At 47.1% G+C, this 13,579-nt stretch overlaps 2 protein-coding genes across 10 annotated transcripts in view; one reads left to right on the top strand and one right to left on the bottom strand.

The window, feature by feature from the left end:
* Window positions 1-24: 24 nt before the first annotated feature.
* On the bottom strand, window positions 25-11,507 carry HIGD1B (HIG1 hypoxia inducible domain family member 1B). Of its 4 annotated transcripts, XM_081116080.1 has the most exons (5): window positions 11,363-11,507; window positions 7,336-7,406; window positions 1,917-2,066; window positions 1,176-1,310; window positions 25-538 (listed from the first exon to the last, which is right to left on the bottom strand). In XM_081116080.1, exons 3-5 carry the CDS (start codon window positions 2,014-2,016, stop codon window positions 474-476), a joined length of 300 nt encoding a protein of 99 aa, XP_080972206.1. In that variant the 5' UTR covers window positions 2,017-2,066; window positions 7,336-7,406; window positions 11,363-11,507; the 3' UTR covers window positions 25-473. The 4 variants fall into 4 exon arrangements, with proteins under 4 accessions (XP_080972206.1, XP_080972207.1, XP_080972205.1 ...); XM_081116081.1 differs by lacking the exon at window positions 7,336-7,406; XM_081116079.1 differs by lacking the exons at window positions 7,336-7,406; window positions 11,363-11,507 and adding an exon at window positions 2,897-3,258.
* GJC1 (gap junction protein gamma 1) overlaps window positions 11,058-13,579 on the top strand; it is a 27,455-nt gene continuing 24,933 nt past the window's right edge. For 3 of the 6 annotated variants that reach the window (XM_081116075.1, XM_081116074.1, XM_081116069.1), the window contains exon 1: window positions 11,636-11,811. The gene's annotated coding sequence lies outside the window, so the exon portion shown is untranslated. Of the gene's footprint in view, window positions 11,270-11,635; window positions 11,812-12,026; window positions 12,306-12,491; window positions 12,621-13,579 lie in introns of those variants that run through there. The other 3 variants (XM_081116070.1, XM_081116071.1, XM_081116072.1) reach the window with 3 other exon arrangements.

Genomic DNA, 13,579 nt, shown 5'->3' with positions numbered 1-13,579 from the left:
AATCTATGTCGTTTCCCATGAGGCTTCACTGCCTCTGCTCCCAGCTGCAGCCTTCTTTCTGCCTGGGTCTCCAGGGAAGCAGCCTGTGGTGGGGGAAGTGCCTGCCTCTTAATTCAGTGTCCCGTAAGCATGGAGGCTTATTTACTGCCCCCACTCCCACTCCTGGCATTCTGTTCTCTCTACCATCCTTCTCTAGGTGGGACCTGAGCTGGCTTGGAAGTTGTTGGGTTTATGGGGTTGGAGGTCTACTGTACCTCCCTTTCTGCCCCCTGAGAGTCTCTGTTGCCCTGCAGTTTGGGGCCAAAATTTGATTTCCAACCCTTTGCTCTGAGTTCCCCAACCAGCCACTGCCAATCCCTTACTTTGTTCTCCCCCAGGTGAAGAAGAGACTCTCAGTTTTTCACAAAACTCCTTTATTAGGAACATACCAGGGATTGATGTGAGAGTGTCTGACTGCCCATGGCTATAGGAACCTACTTCTCCCTGGCATCCTGTGCTGTTCTCTTGATGTAGTCTCTGTACATTGTGTACACAGCACCTGCATGAGGGAGAAGGCAAAACACCCCTTGGCATCGAAACCTTCACCCATCCTCTGACTCCCCCAGTGTCCCAGAGAGAAGTAGCTGCAAAGCCCCAGGGATCTGACTCCAGCCGACCCCTTGAGAGTCTAGTTTACTGCTCATTTTTCCTCTCTAGGGCTCAACAGCTATTGCAAGCACCTGGCCACACATCTAGAAAACAACCCATTTAACAATTCACAAAGCATTTCAAGTGCAGTTCTATCTAAGAAACCTCACTTAGGTTTGCTGCAACCTCAGGTAGGCAAGCCAGGGGTGGTTATTAGGTTACACATGGGGAAACCAACAGAGAAGGATTTGTCCACTGTCACACAACTAGTAAGTAGCTGCCTGCCTTTTGATCCCGAGAGGAAGAGAAGTTCAGCCTATGTTCTGTTGCATGGTTTTTCTCACCTTTAGGACAAACTGTCATGAAACAGACTGCACACTGTCCCCACAGGCCTGGGACAGGAGATTAAACAGGGAACCCTGAATATGTCTCAGTATGGGATTTCACCAAGGACTTGATATGGAGCCTTGTATAGGGAACAGGGACTGAAATCATGGACCCTTAACTGTCAGGACTCCTAGCTCACATTCTCCTGTGACCCCACTTACCTAGCAGGATGGCACCCACAGCACAGGCCTGTGCTGCCACTCGAGTATGAATCAGGTGTATGGACATCTTGGTGGAACCACGAGCCTTCAGCCGGTAAATCCTGTACGCTGCTACCACTAGGCAGCCTCCTAAGCCTGTAGTCAGAGAACATGACCCTTGAGCCTCATCTACAAAGCACATTACTCTTGAGAGAGACCTCAGTAGGCAGACTGGGCATCTAGATGAAGAGGGGGTTGGGGGGGTTATTAGACTACCGAGTTTCCTCTGGATGGTGTTTTCAAAGTGGCTGCCTCCCTCCAGTGACTCCCGTCCCCCATATACAAATAGCCCATCATCATGAATCCCCTACCCGTTAGCTCTGCTCTCGGCCCTTCTGAACCACTGTTGGCTCCCACATCCTGATACAGCTGTTTTCCTACTTTGCCAGGGTCTTAAAGAAAGCCCTAGGGGATCCCAAACTGCCCCTTCCCCTCCTGACATTGGTGTTGGTGCCCCACATTTCCCTACATCCCATGCACTCAGTTGGCCACCACCTCCACCCATCCAGAGTCCCTCATTTCATTGTAAAGGGTTGTCCCTTTATCCCTTAGCACCTCTGCTATCGGTTCTCTCTTCTAGCTGTTGGTTGTTCAGTGGGTAGGACCACTTGAGTTCTCTGCTTTGTTCTTTGAAAGGATTAGGAGAGGTATTCTCTGAGAGAAGGCCCCTCCTTGCCCCCCATCCCTTCCATTCCCACTCACCTATAGGCACCAGTGGAGACTCCCTGGTCTTCCTCAGGAACTTCTCAGACACACTGTCTTCACCTTTGGGTGGCGCCCACCACCCTTTGTTAGCAGACATGATCCTGCCCCAGATGTTAGCAGCTAGGGCTCCTAGGTTTCAGCCCAGCCCTAGAAGGAAGCACCCCACAATCAGAATTCCAATGCTACTCAGTTTGGGGTGGAAAGGAGAAAGTCGCCTGCTGAGACCCTCTCTTAACCATGCCCTACACAGCTGCTACGTAAAAAGATGTCCTGTCTCAGAATGGCTGGACCATTAGCGCCATTTCTCCATCTTAATATCTGCCTCTTCCCTAGCTTGTTCTGACCTCACTGTTTTCTCTGCTTCCCCCTCTCCCATCTGCATCTCTATGGGTGTCATCCTTGGGCCAAGAAAAGCAGCTGGAAAAATCCACAGATGAGGGTGGAAGGAAAAGGCCTTGAGCCTTGGGACCCCCCCCCCCCCCCCCCGGCCTTGAGTTTGTGACAGTTACTCCTAAGGGAGCTACAGAGCAGGATCTGGCCTCAGGGAACCAGAGCCATCCCAGGCAATGTTACAGCATGATTACCCAATCACCAGAACCAGAGATTGAAATAATTGTACACGGATTTGTGTACACTTCAGACATTAATACTAAGAACAAATTCTGATTCCTGAGCTGTTCCCACTTTCAGGTCCATCTTTTTCCAGGTTCTTTGCAAATACCAACCCCCTGCCTCCATCCCTGGGTTGGTGACCCCTATTGTTCTACTTGCTAACCCCTATAAATGTCTGCTCTGATCACAAACTAGACGGAGTTCCAGAGTCCTGGTCCTTAAACCAGGGGTTCTGCCTGTGGGCCTCCTAAGTCTAACCCTGAAATAAACTCCCTGTCTGAGGCAACTTCTATACCTACTTGCCCTCCTCTCCTGGAGGAGCAAGACCTTTTGGCCCCACAGGTCCTCAGCATGCTGATGCTTACCACAGGAGACGACCAGAAAGTGGGCTGTGAGCAGCTGGGCCAGGGCACAGCGTCTGTTTTGAACTGGCCAAGAGCTGATGACAAAGCTACCACTGTGGGGTCAGAGAAGCAGTGGCAGGCTTTATGGAGACTTTAAAGTCAGGAACAGAGAGGGGAGGGGATAGGACAGGGCATCAGTCTTAACCCCCCATCTGCTGAGTTTCAGGCTGGACTCCAAGGCACTGGAGAGTAATGAAAGGCTAAATGGAAAAAGGCCCTTAGCTAGATTTAATCTTTTAATTCTCATGGATGTAAGTGGCTGGGTCAAAGATGGACTTGATATGGAGAGCAGATCAAGGATGGACAGAGATCCTGGCTTCTCCTCTGAGTTATAATGCCTCGAATACTCTCATGAACAATGTGGGATGTAAATAAAATGCTCAGATTGTGGGAAGCAGGCTCTCTGGTCTTGGTTTTGATACCTTCAACGATGCTTTCTGGACCAAGGAGATTCGTTAAGTTTGAAATAACTGGGACTTCCCTCACATCTTCAGAGCTCTTTATACTGCCTAGGGGGGTTACAGAGATGACAGTGACCAGCATTAGTGCCTCTTCTAAGTATTTACATCGCAAACCTCTCAACTATTTTATATGGTAAGTAGCAATTTGTTTATAGACAAAGGAAACTGAGTTTCCCAGAGGTTAAATGATTTGTTCAACTAGTAAATGGCAGTGTTGTGATCTGAATCCAGGCCTGGCTGGCTCCAAAATTTGTACTGCTAACCTGCTTTCCAGGAGGCTGGTCAAGCTGAAACCCTCTCTGGATTGATATTGAAGCTTCGGAATGCTAATTGATCATGCCACCCTTGATTAGGAAAAGAAAAGCATCTTCTGGCTAAGCAAATGGAGAAAGATTGGGATGCAGCCTGGGCAGTTCCACTCCATCCCATGCCTTTGTTCCTTCCCTAGATTACTCTCAGTCCCATGTGTCTGCCCTAAGGGGCTTTTCGGCACTGGAAATTTGTCCAGCAGCTGATGTCTCTCTTTTCTCTCCCCAGCACTCACTGCTCTAGGAAGAGATCCAGGGTCACAGCAACTCCCCAGGGCCTTCACATATCCCCAGCGTCCATGGGAAAGCTCCTCTCAGTCATTCACACACACTCTCCCATGCTGCCTCTCCTGGTCCCAACAGTGGCCTAAATTCTCAGGAGACGGATGATCTAGTCCAGAGGTGGGGGGTGGAAATGTCTGGATAAGATGGCAAGAATCAAGATCAACTCCACGCCCTTTAGAGACTGGGACTAAGCTCTAGAGAGTGAAGTTCAACTTCTCCCTGTTGAGATCATGTTTGATGCTCCACAATATCCCAGCCCAGAACTGAGAAAATAATAATTGTTGCTATGATTTACTGAGCACCTGGGAGCCAAAAATATGCTAAATGCATTAAGTAGATTATTTTATTTAATCCTTACGAAAACTATGAAGTACTATTACTATTATTCTTCCCATTTCACATTTAAAAACAGGCTAGGATTAAATGTCTTGCCCAACGTCACAGTAAGTGACAGAGAAAAAGGCCCAGACTTCTCACCATTCCTAAAATCAAATCTCACTACTTTGGACTAATGGAAGAATGAGTGTAAAGTGGAGGAGAAGTCCTGAAATAGAAGAAATAAAATGGATTTTTATTTTCAAAGACCTCTGAGAACACACAGAAATATTTAGGGAACAGATTTCAGGAGAGTCCTGCTTTAGTAAACAGATAAGATAAAATTATGATAACATTTTTGTTAATATGCCAAGTCTTTACTAATTATTTTGGTTTTGGCTTTTCTACATTAGTAATTTGCTTAGTAAACTTCTTTCTTCCAGATCAGGTCACACTAATAGAAATTCTAATTTACAGGGCTCTAAATGAATGATGCTGACGGACTTAGGGGATCCAGAGTGTAGGCTGGAGTTAGACCTGGGATCAGTTAGTTGCTTCACCAACCACCCTCTAACTTTTAGAGAGGGAGAGAGAAAGAAAAACATGGATATGAGAGCAAAACATCACTCAGCTGCCTCTTGCATACCCCCTACCAGAGATCCTACAACACAGGCATGTGCCCTGACCGGAACAGAACCAATAATCTTTCAGTGCATGAGACAACACCCAGCCAACTGGGCCACACCGGCTAAGGCCCAACCACCCCCTAAATACTTAAATACTTGGTCTTCTGCTGCTCAACCTCTTTGAGTCTAAATCATCTGTAAAATGGAGACTGAGCAGGTACCCATAAGATCATTGTAAGGGCACCCTGGCCGGTATAGCTCAGTGGTTAGAGTGTTGGCCTTTGCACCAAAGGGTCACAGGTTCAATTCCCTGTCAAGGGCACAAACCTGGGTTGCAGGTTTGATCCCTGGCCCTGGTCAGGTTGACGTTTCTCTCTCTTTCTCTCTTTCTCTCTCTCTCTCTCTCCCCCCATCCCTTCCTTCCACTCTTGGAAAAATCAGTGGAAAAATATCCTCAGGTGAGGATTGACAAAAAAAAGATCACTGTAAGAGTTAAATAAGATGATCGTTAGAATTCCCCAGCACATTGCCTGCGCCTCTTTCTCCAGAATGAGCAAGTGGCAGGGAATAGCTAGCAGGCTGGGGGAGAAGTGGAAAGTCCCTGACAACAGATGGGAAGGTCACCGTGTTCTGGGTGGTCCGCGATGCAGCGCACCCTTTCTTGTCCCTCTACGACTCCCCGCTGCCACTGCCTCTAGCTGGGCTTCCCTATCCTGACTGGGAGCTTCAGGCTTCCTATTGCGTTGAGGGAGAAGGAGAGGGGAGGGGGGACTGGGACTTGAAGCGCTACACAATCTAAGGCACAGCTGTGCTAAATATAGCCCAAGGGAGCTGAATGACTAGACAGGGGAAGGGAGGGACGTGCAGCTTTTGCCTTGAGCTTTTGAGCTACAGAAATCTGTGAGTGAGGGGATGATGAAGAATAAATTGGACAAGGGACAGAGATGGGTTTGGAATGGGAAGGACCCAGGCTGAAGGGCTGGGGGAATCACAGGGGAGAAAACATTAGGCCATATAGTAGTGTCAGGGACTAGAGAGGCAGAGGGGGGGGTAAAAGGGACAGGCAGGGGCAGTGGAAGTTTCCAGACAATGTGGCTAGGCTGAGGCAGCCTCTAGAAGGTGCCTGAGGTGGGGAGGGTGTGACATCTTCTTCTAAAAACAGGCCGAGTTCCAAGGACCTTGCAGCAATTGTCCAAGGACAGCCCCAAGAGCCACCTGCCTGGGGCCAGGAAAATGTTTTTGGTACCCACTAATCTTTCTGGGGAGACTGCTCACATATTTGAAAAAATTCTAAGAGGGTATGGATAATAGTAACTGGAAGACTGAATCAGACTGTAGTGATGCTGATGTTACAGAATCATGTCTTGTGAAGGAACAGTTCTGAGCTGCAAAAGACAGCAGTAGACACCACTCTCGCAGGTGACAAATGGGTGTTTTGCTAAGGTCCTTGTGCAGATGCTTTTGAATACCCAAATACCCAGCTTCCTCTAAAGCAAACTATGGGAAGGGACTACTGTCTGGACAGCCTACGAAGTTTAGGCTCTTTATGTATTTTATTTAATCCTCACAGTAGCCCCAACAGGTAAATCTCATTATCTCCATTTACAAATGAGGAAAGCAAAGCTCAGAGAGGTTAAGTAACTTAGCCAGGTCACACAAGTAAATGGCTGAGCTATACAACCAATAATGAGAAACACTATAGATCATTTGACAATAGGAAATTAACAGTAACAGCTAATAATGTGATTTCATGTACATTTCATCATCTCATTCTCACACCATCTTAGAAATATGAGTAAATGAGTATAAACAGCTGGGCCGAGAGGACTTCTGAATCCAGGGCTTCCAGTCATTCGAGGGCTGAGCACCTACCCCACTGCCTATCACCAAGGCAGGGTGGGTCCTGGGCCAGCGCACAGTGTCTTGGCACGTCCAAAAGTGCTTGCCTGGTGCAGGCATCAGAGTAGGTCTCTACATCTCCCTCCCATACCCTTCTTCCCACCCCCAACTCCTGCGCAGACTTAACCTACTCCTCATTTGCAGGTAAATTGATCTTAATTTAAAATTCAGCATTAATACACAAGAAACTGATAACCAGGCTGTGGGAAACACTGGTAGGGAGAGGCTCATCTTACAGTTCCTTCTATGCTACTTGTGTTACTTATTTAAAAAAAAAAATTGACAAAAAAAAAATCTGCTTCAGCCAACATCCCCATGGCAGGGAGAAGCGGTATAAAGTGTCTCACAGGTTAACTGAAACTGCTGGGGATTATGGGGGAGGAGTTGCAATACTCCACTTCCCAGTCCCACTTTGTAGAGTCATCAAGAGCTTCTTTAACAATTCTTATTATCGGCAGGGCAGGCGGGGCTTCCGGTGGCCAGCGGGGAGCCTTCTCAAATCCTACCTCTCTGGGCCTCTGCTCCCATCCCCCAGCACAGAAGAATCTGCTCCAAGTTTACCAGCCAAGTGGAGACCCTGGAAAATGTGTAATGGAAATAGTGACAGTCTGCAGTCTTCAAGTTGACCCTACAGTTCCCGAACCACAAAGCCCCAGGGTGAGTTTCAAAGTTTTCAAACTGGGTTTTGATCTTTTCCTGCCCGGGCCCCATGTGAATAAAAAGTGATGTTCTCACAGCACTGGGCTCTGCTCTCTACTCCCTGCCAGAGGCTGGAAACTAGACCCATTTCCTTGCATGAAACTGGGGCTTTTCTTTTTCTTCCCTCTAGCAGCCTTTTTGTGCTAGGAATATCAAGCCTTCCTTCACTCATTCACTCTGCATATACTCTCTAAGCACCTACTATGTGCTGGGATCTGCTCTAGAAGCTGTTTTGGGTGCTGTGGTCCTGCCTTCTAGGAGCTCACATTCTAGCAGACACCCTGGTTTGCTCCGGACCCTGGTGAATGCCTGGTCCAAAAATCCTCTGGCTTAGGTTTCTGGCCTGTTTCCCACCTGTAACTGGATTAAAGGATTTCATTAGCTGGCAGGGTGACAGAGGAGCAAAAGAAGAGTCCTGAGTAGGAAACAAGAGCCTTTGGTTATATTTCTGGTTAACTGTCTGCAGGTAAAACAACTTAGCTGCCTTAGGTCTCATTATTTCCATCTTTAAAAGGTTGCTCCACCAGCCCTGGCCAGCATGCTTAGTGGTTAGAGTGTCGGCCTGCACACCAGAGAGTCCTGGGTTAGATTTCCGGTCAAGGGTATGTACCTGGGTTGCAGGTTTGATCCCCGGCCCCAGTCCAGGTGCATGTGGGAGGCAACCAATCAATGTGTCTCTCTCACATCTATGTTTCTCCCTCCCTTCCACTCTCTCTGAAAAGCAATGGAAAAAATATCCTCAGGTGACGATTAAAAACAAACAAAAAACTAAGGTCCAGTGCATGCTCTCCCTCTGGGGAGCAGCCTCTCCGCCATTTCCTTTCCTTTCTTCTTCCCTCCCTTCTTCCCCCACAGGTATGCATCTCCTAAACACTAAAGGACCCCAAGAGGCTTGCAACCAGGAGAGCAATGGGCAGCAGCAGCTGGTCCCAGGCTAATCCCCTGAACCTGTCCCCAAGGCCCCCTTTTCTCTGACTTCCCAGAAAGCTAAGGCAGCCCAGCCTAGGCTCTCCTGTTGCTTCTTCTATGTTAAGCCCTTTCTTGCTTTACTGTCCCCAGCTTTAATAAAAGTTCCCTCATAGTCACCTGCACAAAGTCAAGAACCCACACGCTGACCCTAGGCAGACCTGCTCAGGTTCAGGTTCCCTTTCCTGTAACAAGGTAACAGATATAGAAAGTGTATCGTTCCCAGTCTCCATGAAGAATGGGCAATGCTAAGAGATGAGAGGCCTTCCCCTGCAGATTCATCTATGAATTTATAAGAAAATATTTAATAAACATTTGATTATATATTATTTATATATATATAATACATAATACAGGGTGGGACAAAAGTAGATTTACAGTTGTTTGTATGGAAAATAATACAATAATTAATAAATAATAATACAAGAATAAACTCTGGCCCTGGCCAAGTAGCTCAGTTGGTTAGTGTCATCACCATATACCAAGGTTGTGGGTTCCATCCCTGTTCAGGACACAAACAAGAATCAATCAATAAAAGCATAGATAAGTAGAACAATGAATCGATACTTCTCTCTCTCAAATCAATAAATTAAAAATAAAGAATAAAGTCTGCCTAGCCAGGCGTGGCTCAGTGGTTGAGCATCGACCTAGGATCCAGGAGATTGTGTTTCAATTCCTGGTCAGGGCACATGCCTAGGTTGCCAGTTCGATCCCAAGTTGGGGGCGTGTAGGAGGCAGCTGATCAATGATGACTCTCTCATCATTGATGTTTCTCTCTCTCTCCCTGTCCCTTCCTCTCTCTGAAATCAATAAAGATAAATTAAAAAAAAAAAAAAGAATAAACTCTGTTTCACTTACAACGGTAAACTTACTTTTGCCCCACCCTGTACATATTCGTTTATATGTATTTTTTATATTCAAGAGTGGGCAAAAGTAGGTTTACCGTTGTAAGTGAAGCACAGGAGTTTATTCTTTTTTTTTTTTTAATAACCTAATCATGGATGTGACATTTCATTACTTTTCTTTTTTTAAATTGAATTTATTGGGGTGACATTGGTTATAAAATCATATAGGTTTCAGGGGCAGAGTGTATTCCTGTATTATATATTTTTTCCATACAAACTGTACACCTACTTTTGCCACCACTGTATATGCTTTATATACATATATAATCAAATGTTTTAACACCAAAGGTTTTTATTGAAGTCCTAATGTGCCATACAAAAAGTGTACAGCTCAGATGTGGCAGCTGAACACATCTGTGTATTCAGCATCCAGATTAAGAACAGAACAGGACGAGCTCCCCAAAAGCCCCCTCATACTCCCTTCCAGTAACTATCCTTCCCTCAGGTTAACTACTACGCTTACTCCTAACAGCATAGGCTAGCTTTGCCTGTTTTTGAACTTTATATTAGTGGAAGGTTTTGTGAGATTCATCTGTCTTATTGTGTATAATCGTAGATTGTTCATTCTCATTGCTGCATAATGTACCATTGTGTGAATATAATACAATTTATCTGTCCTTTCTACCGTTGATGGACATTTTGGGTAATTTCCAGTTTTTTGGCTCTTACAAATAGTGCTGCTATTAATACTCTAGTACCAGTATTTTGTGAACATTTATACACATTTCTGTGGAATCCCCATGGAATTGCAGAGCCATAGTATATCCACAGGTTCAGCTTTAGTAGATATTGCCAGTTTTCCAAAGTGATTTGTACTAATTTATACCTGGTTTAGCAATATGTGAGAGGTTTAATATTTCAATCAGCATGTACAGTGATGTTTCACTTGTGTTACTTTTGCTAACATGTTTATTCCAATTTTCATAAATTTAGTCTTCACACTTGTCATTTTAAATACATTTGTAGAGGTAATGTGATAATGGGGGGTTGGGGGAGACTGGGGCATGACAAGAACAAGGAAAGGAGAACTTACAGAGTTCAAGCAGCTGAATGGGGACAGTGCCTGCCCTGGATAAACCGATGTGATCAGAAGTAGCTGCTACTTGAAAATAGAGGCTCAAAGTGAGCAATTTTTTTGACATTTAGTGAGAAGCCAGAAATACTGGTTTTTAAAATTTGGGGATTCATTCATATTTTTGGAAAACATGGTACTGGCCAAACAAAACTTTGTCAGTAGGCCAGATGCCCAGCCCTGGTTTTCAACCTCTGGACTAGCTGTTAGGGCCCAACAGGGCTAGACTTTCAGGGTGGAGGTAGGGGGTTGACCTGTAGCAAATTACCTCTCTTGTTTAGAGCTTAATTTCCAATCTGGTCAAAAAGGGAAAAATAAAAGCCTACCCTTTTGTTTAGTGGTCAAAAGAGACGATTTAGAACTATGGGAGTTGGGAGTTATCAAACACTGTACAGAATACTTTCCCTTCTCCTCAGTACGTCTTCTGTTGTGCACTGACGCTACTTAAAAGTATTTGAGGAATTTTCAGATTCCTACCAGGCAGTTTAAGACTGGAGATTCCTATGCATACAAATTTTCAGGAAGTCTTTAGACTATTGGGATGCAAGGGGTTAAGAGGAAACGGCCTATTAGGGTCTTGCTAATCGGAAAAGTCCAGGACTTCAAACGAATGTAGAAACGCCACTACTTAAAGGAGCTTAGCTAGGATGGTTAGCCCACCGAGGGCTCCTAGGATCCTCGAGTAGCTGTACAGCAGAACCCAGAGAGGGGCATCAGCATCCTACGCTGCACAGGACCAAGGCCTTGCCCAGCGCGCAGAGACCTCCGGGACTGGTTAGACCCACCCAGAATATCCAGGTAAGGGCGTGTCCTCAGCTGCACCGTTAGTCGCCCGCTCCAAGTGAGGCAGGCGCTCCGGCCCTGGGAATCACGCTCGAGGAATGCACTGACTCAGAGAAGTCTGCGTCCACGCCAGGTGCAGACTCCACGCCGGTGGGTTCTACACGCGCCGCGCCTGCGTCGCGTCCCGGGCCGCCCGGGAGCGCGCACGGCCCAGACCGCGGAAAGTTAGGCGCTCGCGCCAACGCCCGCGCGCCCTGGGACGCCCTCTCCCACCCGAGCGCCACGTGCCGCGCGCCCCCCGCTCCCAGGCCGCAGCGGGACGCCCCCGCCCCCATCGCGGTGCGTAGTGCGCAGGCGCCTCCCCGCGGGTCCGGGCGGCGGCGGGAGCGGCTTTGGCCTCGGCTGGAGACTGAGGCGAAGGCGGCGGCGGCCAAAGAGGAGGAGGAGAAGCGAGGGTGGCGGCGAAGGCGATGGCGACGCGGGGCACATGAGGCGGCGGCTGGCGGGACGGGCCGAGGCCCGGCGGAGGAGGCGGCTCCGGGGGACCCCGCCGCCCGGTAAGGGGCGACCGCTGGGCGGGCTGAGGAGAGGCGGACCGGGGGTGGGGTGGGGACGGGAGAACTTGTGGGAGGACGGGGCGGGGGGGCGGGAAAGAGGAGGAGCTGGGGCTCCCCCGAGGGGTTCCCGCCGAGCCTGGAGGGGCGTCGGCGCCCGCGGCCCTCCGCCGCCCCCGGCGCGCCCTTCCGCTTTGTCCCGAGGCGCGCGTTTTCCAAATTGGGAGGGAAACGGCTCGGTGGCGGGTCCCGGCTGCGGCGGCGGGAGGGGAGCCCGGGGGACCCTCTGCGCGCACTTGGGCGGCACTACGGCTGTGCCCCCAACTCCGCGGGGCGGTTAGGGGCGCAGGGCCGCGCTGGGCGCTCCGCGGACTGGTCTTTGTCTCCGACGGCCGGCCCCTGACGTTTCTCCGGGCGGCGTAGGTTCGTTGGACTCTTTCCTCTAACATCTCGCCGCCAGGTCTCCAGTCTCCCGCAGATGTTTCAGAGGAGACTAGGTGCGGGGGCGGGGAAATGGGATAGTTGTCTTTTGATTAACGTTTTCTGAACTTCAAATGATTTCTTCCCGCGTCGTGAAACTTTGGAAGACTGTTTTGGTTTGGTTCCCCCCCCGCCGCCCCCATCTCCAGATTCAAAATTTAAGAGAAGGCACTGACGCTGTGATTGTGGGCAGTTGTGTGGTTGGCCGCAGCGTTTGGAGCTTTGAATTGAAAAGATTTACGTAAATGTGTGGTTTAGAATTTTGTTCTTGTTACTTTTTTTTTTTTTGCAATTGTTTTTAAGGTTGGGATTTCTTTTTCTTTGCGAAATGGGTGAGTTTGATTTTATTGTTGTCAAGAATTTTTGTTCATTGAGAAGTGGCACTGGTACATATTTCTTTGTGCTCACACTTCATTTTGTTAGCATCAAGACAATGCTTTGGAATCGGATAAGTCAAGTTAGAATAAGTTCTGGGTAAGCGTTATCTTGTATGCCTGGTAAGTCTAAAATTGTCATACGTTTGCGTTGTTTATACTTTAAGTGAGTACATGAGAAAGCGCTATAAAAATCAAACTACAAATGAAAGGGATTTTAATTCCCTGATAGACGGAGAACAGCATATCTTGAATACATTGATATCTGTAGAAAAGGGGATTAATAATGTAACTTAGAGGTCAGATCCTTTACCCCCCGCAAGAGGGTTTAGGTATTAATATTCAGAATAACAATGTAGAAAAATAAACGTAATTACAGAGCTCCTGACTAAAAATATCTTGAATTGTGGTTATGTTTGCTGGGGTTTTCTGGTTTCATTTTTTGGCATTTAGCATAGAGTTGTATATTGTAGTTGCTTTGTATTTCTTAAGTGCAATGTAATGGCAGATTTTAAAAAGCATGAAATAACTTCTGGGTAAAAGATAAAAAGCTCTGGTAAGCAAATCTGTGTCTTAATGTTCTCCAGATCTTTGTGAACAGTGTTGTGGGCGAAGGACATTTTGAAGAGAATATATGCAGGTTATATGGAAGTTCTTTTATTATTTGTCCTGATTTGTAATGGTTTAGTATTTACTACTTGTCTTAAACTGTTGTGCACTTTTCCAAAGCATTTCAAACATCTTTCAAAAAGTCAATGCTTTTAGCTTCTTTTTAGGTTGTATGACTTTAGAATTGGTTTTCTACTTGTGCTAGGTAGCCGCCACAGTTTTCTTAAAAAGAAGCAAAGTAACTTTCTATTCAGTTCATGAAGGTAGAATTGAGTTTTAGTCTTTAATCCAAAGGATTTAACAAGTTA

The sequence above is a fragment of the Miniopterus schreibersii genome (genome assembly GCF_964146895.1).
Source record: "Miniopterus schreibersii genome assembly, chromosome: 16".
NCBI lineage: Eukaryota > Metazoa > Chordata > Mammalia > Chiroptera > Miniopteridae > Miniopterus > Miniopterus schreibersii.
This window is presented reverse-complemented; position numbering and strand designations above follow the sequence as displayed.